The 7,968-nt window shown below is 40.9% G+C and overlaps 1 protein-coding gene and 1 pseudogene across 1 annotated transcript; both read right to left on the minus strand.

The window, feature by feature from the left end:
* Positions 1–1,861: 1,861 nt before the first annotated feature.
* LOC146462236 (uncharacterized) lies at positions 1,862–2,776 on the minus strand. The gene has a single exon (XM_085085822.1). It carries the CDS (start codon positions 2,774–2,776, stop codon positions 1,862–1,864), a length of 915 nt encoding a protein of 304 aa, XP_084941948.1.
* Positions 2,777–3,646: 870 nt separating this feature from the next.
* Positions 3,647–7,522, minus strand: LOC146462237 (uncharacterized; annotated as a pseudogene).
* Positions 7,523–7,968: the final 446 nt, after the last annotated feature.

The following is a 7,968-nucleotide window of genomic DNA, read 5'->3' on the forward strand; positions in this document are numbered from 1 at the left end:
CCGTTTTGCATGAAGAGGACGTTGTGTACTGAGTTAGGAGGACCTGTGTTCCAAGGCTGAATCTAGAGTGTGTACTAGAATAAACTGTGTTACTGGTGGGAGACGTAAACATTGGTGAGGCACTTGCAGTTGGAAATGCTTGAAAATTCTGCGGTACTGAAGGAACAACTTCTGGTGTTGACGTAACCCTTTATTATTGTCCCTCGGGAAGGCGGGTATAGGATCGTACTGTTTGGTTGGCAGCAAGGGAGATTGAAAATCGTCCGCTTTGTCCTCTTCTTCCACAGCTTTCTGGTACACGGCCTCTTGCGCTCGGACTTCTCCAAGTTTCTTTTGAATTTTTAGCTCTTCTAACTTTTTCTCTTGCTCTGCGATGACTGTTGAAAACTTCAGTTTCTCTTCCAAGGCCACTCTTTTAGCTCTTACGTTTATCAGTGTGTCCCTGTGTGAACTTCTGCTTGATAGACTTGACTTTCGCGAGTGACAAGATTTTTGAGAGAAAACAGAGTCATTGTCCTCTCGAACCTTCTTAATTTCATTTGCAGCTGTAGCACGAATGGACTTCCATGTATCCAGCAAATAGGCTTGCTTTTCGGTAGCACGCTGAATTTCAGTTCGGTCATCTGAAAGCTCTATCCACTCGTCAAATAATCGTAATGCATCATTTAGTTCCTTTGTAACAACGGTGATTTCAGTTTTAATTTTACTTGTGTCTTGACCAGAGTGTACTAATTCTTCGAAGCTACTCAGTCTTGCGTGTAATTCGCGATCTTTGGATAACGCGGCGGTTTTCTTCAAGCCACTTTGATACTCCCGGCCTTTGGCCGTGAGAGTCCTGGACCTAGTGTTTTCTTCCGTAATGTCAGTAATTTTACTCAACGAAATTTCAATTATTTTTGGACGCGGCGACGCATCTTCCAACGAAATAAAAGGCACATCACTAACCTCTGTTCCTGTTAAGGCGACATTTTTTTTGATGTTGTATTTGGTATGTCTCTAAGGATGCTTGGTTTGATGAGGAATTCATCTGGTGTTAGTCCGATGCCAGTGTCACTTTGTTGATCTTGGTAATGTTTTTGTGAATCCATGTTTTTTTATCTATGAGGAATTTCCAGTCTTTGACTGTGGCGACCCCTTTTCTTTCGAAGAAGGTCGCGCGGAAACGACGATTACAAAGGCCAAAAGTCTAACATAATCCGTATCGGCTCTGTTTATTTTAAGTCACTAACTGAGATCAGGCGATCACCGAAAGGCAGAAAATCAACAAACATATATACAGCTTGAGGTAGTCCTACTGTTGAACCGCATACAAGACCGTCAAAGACTTTAAGGCTACTAATCTGCACGGGTTGCGTGAGAAATTACTGTCGCTTCGAGCGAAGCTCAAACCAAGTCAAGACGTTCAGCGACGTCTCAGCTCCACGTGGAGCTTTAACAGTCCCGTATGAAAAGACGTCATGACACGTGATGTGTCTCGTTGCGTAACGCAATGCCTAAACGGTTGAGAGGCCGTTACACCTAGGAATACTTGTTGCTGAAAAGGGTGCTGCCCGTGTTTTAGAGGCCACTAAGCTGGTCGAGATTGTGCCATCCTTGTAAAGGTATCTATCTTACATACTTTGCCGCTCCATATGCACCAGCTGACCCGTCAGTAAAGGTGTGTAGGGTTACTGCCTCAACACTACGATCTAATCGCAAACAACGGGGAACTTTGATATCTGATAACTCTCCAAGCTCCTCTGACCACCTTTTAGCTCTTCTAGCTTGGCTTTGGTCTAGTAGGTCATCCCATCTAGAGGTCCACATCTCTTAAAGAAGTATCTTCGCTCTAATCACATAAGGTGCTAGGAACCCCATAGGATCAAACAACATGGCAATTTTGCGCAGAAAGTTTCTGCTTGGGTAAGGGATAGTCATCCTTAGGTGGGTTCGCTCTGTAAGTTAAAACATCTTCTTTGGCCAAGTACAACACCCCAAGTGTCTTTACCGAAGGCAAATTCCCTTTGTCTAAATCAACGTCAGCAGCTCTGTCTCCTTCTGGAATCTTCTCAAGTACTCGCTCGGAGTTTGAAAGCCATTTCCCTACATGCATACCGGCTGACCCCCACAGTTTTGACAACTGGTCATACAGTTCTAAGCATTCCTCATCACTAGGTGCAGAGTCCATACTATCATCCATGTATGTTGACTCCAAGATCGTTTCAGTAGCTTTCGGGTACTGTTCCTTGCTTTCCATTGCGTGCTTCCGCGAGACAGCTTTATAGGGGCACAAATTGACACCAAAGACTAAGCTGTTAAATTGGTACTTTTCGGGAGGCCTTGACTGATCCAAATCTCTCCATAAGAAGCCATGAAAAGGTCTACTTGATGGCTCCATCCCAATTCGCAAATACATCTCAGCAATGTCACAAACGAGGGCAACTGGGAGTCTCCGAAAATGAAGCAGCACATCAAAGACATCACATTGAAGCTTGGGCCCTTGATAAATAACGTCATTCAATGATACACCATTGCATTTTGCAGAAGCATTGAAAACCACATGAGTCTTAGTAGTCGTCTTCTCTGGTCTCACAATTGCAAAGTGACGGAGGTACCAGGCTTTCTCATCCTTTTCGGAGGGCGACACCTTGGAGATATAGCCTTTCTTTAAGTACTCAGTGATGACATTAGAATATGCTCCTGACAACTGTGGATCGTTCAAGAGCCCTTTCTTTGTGCTTAGCAATCGATTGTCATAGCTGTCTGGCAATTCTGCACCATCTGGTTTCCACGGCATGGCGACTTCATATCTCCCTTCTTTGAACTGCACTGAGTTTTCAAATTGTTTGATTACTAACTCTTCTTCTGGTCTTAGTCTCTGATCCACGTCTCAAGCTCCCAAAACGTTTGTAGAACAGAGGTTAGCTCCTGGTGATGCACAAAGTAGGCCATGTTAAGATGGATCAAAGGTGTACCACCGGCAATCACATCTGCAGCCCCATGCATGTCCAGCCCAAAAATGTCAGTCGAGCCACAGGCTCACCAGTTTGCCCACAAATGCCCTTAATCCTAACCCCGATATACTCTCACCATCTATCTACTGGGCCTAGTTTTTCTTCACGTTCAAGTACCCTCCGTTGCTTTTTGATCCTTCGAGTTGGCTCTTCCTATCCTTGCTACACTAAATTTTCCACTCTTTCTCTTTTCACTTTGATCCCGATATATAATATGTAGAATCACTGTGAGGCAATAAGGTGGTTTCCTTGTCCCTGCGAAGTCTTTTCGTTTCCTATTACTCTGTCAACAGTCTATTATGTACAATTACAGAAGGCACTTGTACATGCTAGACTTATCAGAGTCTCATCCGCGGGTGCCATTGGGTAAGACACTCTTCTGTGTTTGTCATGAACAACCTGACTGGATGGATAGCCACTATATTCCCGTTTTGCAATTTGAGAACTATGGTGGCATCTTCTATGGTTAGGACAGTGGCACCTTCACCGTTGGTCACTCATTCATTCGTTCGTTCGTTCGTTCGTTCGTTCGTTCGTTCGTTCGTTCGTTCGTTCGTTCGTTCGTTCGTTCGTTCATTCATTCATTCATTCACTTCCTCCCTCACTCACTCACTCACTCACTCACTCACATATTCATTGATTGATTGATTGATTCATTCATTTATATCTTGCATAAAGGTTAGATGATCACAGGGCCATTCGTACAAGCCACCAACGCACACAAGTTCTCCCTCGTCAAATGTACCATGGCACAAGGGACGCAAGCCTGGTGACATAACTTTTCTCACTTCCACCACATTCCCTTGGGAAAGTGTGGCCATGAATCTGTGTTCATGGTGATAGAACACACATGGCATGGACTTTCCTGTTTGCGTTGAACACCAGCATTCAAAACTCGGTATCTGCATTGAGGGAAAAACAATACAATAGAATATTTTGAATAAACGTACCGGTACATTTGATTCGAGTATAAAAGGCTCAAAAGCAAGACTTACAGAGATGCACAATAATCTATACCTTGCAGAGGGTTTAATGATAATAGACTAAAAACTAGGACAAACGTTATTTCTTAAAACTCCTGCTTTGACAATGTTACAGCATATGATAATACTAATGATGATACTTTTTATAAGAATATCTATTTACCCAAATGACAGTATCCATGCTATATAGATGTAATGACGAGGCATTTCACAGCGACATGCGCGGGCATCAAACACTAGAATGGAAATGGCAAATTGTCATCTTGTTAGCTCTTTTGGCAAGTGGTTTATTGTGGTCAATTACCATAATAAACGGGCCATGCAAATGAAAAATGGTTTTCAACACTGAACATTAGTTGGAAAATAGTGTCCAATCTTAAGGCATGTTTTGAAACGAATTTAAGGGTCCAAAAAATGATCTAATTTAGTTTCCCTTGTAGCTAAGCCTGCCAAAAAGACAAATTAGAAATAACATGCGAGAAGCACTTTGACTTGAAATTCGACTCAAACTACAACCAATCTGGTTGATGTTCTCATTTTGATTTATTTCTTCCACCTCAGCCCATGCCATGAGTTCATTTTATCCAATTCACTTATGTGTCAGTTGCTAATAAATTTTTTTCTTTGTGTTTGCACCACATTCCTTTTGCACTACACAGCAACATCAAGAGTCCCAAACTTCCCGGTAAAAATAAACTATCACAACTGCAATTGCTCAAATATATATAGACATTAGTATAATGCGCATTTAATAATGCACACTTGCTCACCTCTGGAGATAGAAAACCAGCAGTAGATGGAGTGCTGGGTAGTGATTGAGTCGAAAAAGTGGGTGTATGAACACTTACAGGAATTGTGGTTGTGTGGGACGTGATTGTGTGGGAAGTAGGAGGATGAACACTAACGGGGACATTTACCTCAGAAGCAGATGAGTGAACATAAACTGGGAGATTGATTTGAGAAGCGGATGGGTTTAAAGTCCCTGAAATGAATGGAAAAGTATTAGGAGCAATGGACAATGCGGCAATGGGAGAGCTTGAGGAGAGAGACCATTGGCGGGAACAGCAACAGATTGGGTTGGAGATGAATCAACTTTGGATGGGACTGCGGATAAATTAAAGAAACAGAGAAACTCCACTCATGATGAGTCAATCACAACTTTCCGCCGTTGAGCACTGCCATAAAGGCATGACTTTTTTGGATGTGCCCCAATTTCTGCCAGCAACCCTGAATTCAGGTCTTTGAATTTGATGCCCATTTGCACAATTCTTGAATAGGGCATTTTGCTCCCTTGTCTCTGCATAAATTCACCTGTAAGAGTAACAAAAGGATGGTAGGAGCATATCCGTAGCAAAATTTAATGATATCACCCTTTTTCAGATCAAAAGGACATTTTCCCAGATCAACCCATACATTTCATTCTCATAATAAACAAGAGCAAAGTCTTGCCAGAAAACAAAAAGGGAGAGGAGATTACGTAATTAAATAAAAAAAATCCACAATAAATATAAAGTTTGATAACAGAATATTCAAGTAAAACACAATCAACTGACTGCCATGTATGGTGTCATGAACACCATGAAATGATATAATTTTCATCATGTAAACAAGGCTATAAGGCACTGTACAATAATTATTATAATGTTGCGCCCACATTTTGATTCAATTTCCCTTATATTTTTCTTCTATATCCATTCTATATTTATAAATGCGTAAAATTTATTGAAGTGATTGAAAACCTAGGTATGTAGAAAAGTGGAACTCAGTACGTCATTGTCTTGACCAAATGCACAACGTACAGATACCTCGCAGTGCTTAGGTTTAATCTCTGGTTCCTCAATGCAGTTAACCTCCATCATCTGTTCCTGAAAACATCCATACCTCTCCCATAGCAGGTTTGGTACCACAACTCCTCTAAAAATTTTATCTTAGTTTTCTTGCTTTCTTATGAAGTTCAACTTATGCTTTGAACCTGGCCTTCTCATCTTCAAAAGGGAAGTGAAGGTGGTGGCACGGAAGAATGTTTCAGGAACAACCAATAAACAATTTCTTACAATGTGAAACGATCCAAGGGTATAGATGTCAATTCCAATGTAAATTGTAAATGTGTAAATTCCAATAATTAACATCAACGATGAACAGCTAAGTGGATATACAAAGTGTTTTAATACCTGGATCATTGAAGTCATTTTCATATATTTTATGCATTGGATTATTCTAGAGATCAATTATCTAACTAAAAGGTAAGTAAGGTTTCAGTTTTATTTTGCTGTATTATGTCATGCAGAAAGCAAATAACACTTGCCATGCTTTAACTATCATTGTTGGTACATATCTGTGATTGATCAATAATATGTGCTATTTCAAGAATTCCAAGTTAACATTTGTAGTAACTTAATTCATGGGTTTTCCACTTCCAATCTTTTAATAATGATTACATATTAACTATGACTCATTTCATATATCATACATTGTAAAGAGTATTTCAAAAGTGAGTTGGCAATCAATAATTAATTAGGTAAAACTCCTGCCCTGTTGGAGTCAATAACGATATTTATTAAACTACAAATATTAAGTAATACAACTATTTTTGTACATGTGGGAATTTTAATAGTTATAATACGTTACTGCTTTCATAATGTTGTTTATTATCTTCTTTGCCCGTTTATCAGGTGATGGTAATGATACCTATAAGTTTGAGCCTACATCTGCTGCCTTCTTTTGGTAAGAATCTTTGGCAGATTCAGGCAACCCTCTCCACTTTTCACCAACGCCTCAGAATACTGCAGCACTCCCACCCTTTTGTTCTGTGGAGGCAAGAAAGACATCTGCTTTCAACTTTGTACACAAACAAAAAAAATTTACCTTGGTGAAGAAACTCCCTTGTGAAGGCATTAAAACCGGATGGTTGCCTCACCAGTTTCTTGACACTCTTGTAACGATGTGAGGGGTGGACAGCAATGTTGTGATATGCCGCCTCCACATCAAACTTGGCCATCAGAGCTCCCTTGCCAAACTGGGAGACCATGCGAATCACTTGATCAACAGTGATGTAATGGAAGGAATATTCCTCCGTACTGATGCCAGCATTAACACTAGCCCCTCCAGGTGAGGAGAAGTCCACAATCAAACACCATTTTCCAGGTTGACCCTTTTTGGGAATAACCCCAAAACTACTAACATGCAGCCAAGGAAATGGGGGAACATTGAAGGGGCCAGCAATCCTACCCAAGGATACTTTATTGGCTAAATAACAGTTAATGACAGTGGGGTTCTCATCACCCGAGGGTTTGTTCTTTTAGCCAACTTGAGTGGCTGGGATGGACAGAAGCCCAGCTTAAATCCATGACGCAGCCCATCTAAAACATAGGCAACTAGCTGACGATTAGGGTGGAACCTCAACTCCCAGGCAAACTGATCCACCTGAAGGGGGCTGACTGCTGAGACCAGAGGAAAACCAGCTATATAGAGAGAAAAACCCCACAGGATCCCTCCCAGGTCCCACTGACAAATACACACAGCCTTCAGAACTGTCATCCAATGCATCAATTATTCATAAATCAACAAACAACATCTGGGTTCTTTATTTGGAAAAACAACAATAGACAAGCAAGCACAAGCTGAAGGGGAGGAAAAACATTGTCTAAGAATAACAAGGGGCCTAAAAACTAAGCACGTAAAGTCCACAAGAATCACGGTGTCTTTGATTTGCTGCTGGAACGTGGCAGGGATAGATAGATAGATAGATAGACAGACAGACAGACAGACAGACAGACAGACAGACAGACAGATAGATAATCTTTATTTATCCACGGACAATTCATCAGCTACAAATAAAACATTGAAATGTATATCATTATCAACATTGTAAAAACTATACTTAAAACGTAAACCTAACTAAAGCTGCTTTCCACGAATGCTGTGCCTCAACGTACTTTTTTAATTAAGCTCTTAAATAACCCAAGGGACCCTGCTTGTCTTATGTCACAAGG

Source organism: Pavona decussata, unplaced genomic scaffold, assembly GCF_977016875.1.
Source record: "Pavona decussata unplaced genomic scaffold, jaPavDecu1.1 SCAFFOLD_190, whole genome shotgun sequence".
NCBI lineage: Eukaryota > Metazoa > Cnidaria > Anthozoa > Scleractinia > Agariciidae > Pavona > Pavona decussata.

What these genes read in the sequence shown, in the direction of transcription:
- LOC146462236 (XM_085085822.1), bottom strand. Translation starts at nt 2,776, where the DNA reads ATGCCGTGGAAACCAGATGGTGCAGAATTGCCAGACAGCTATGACAAT.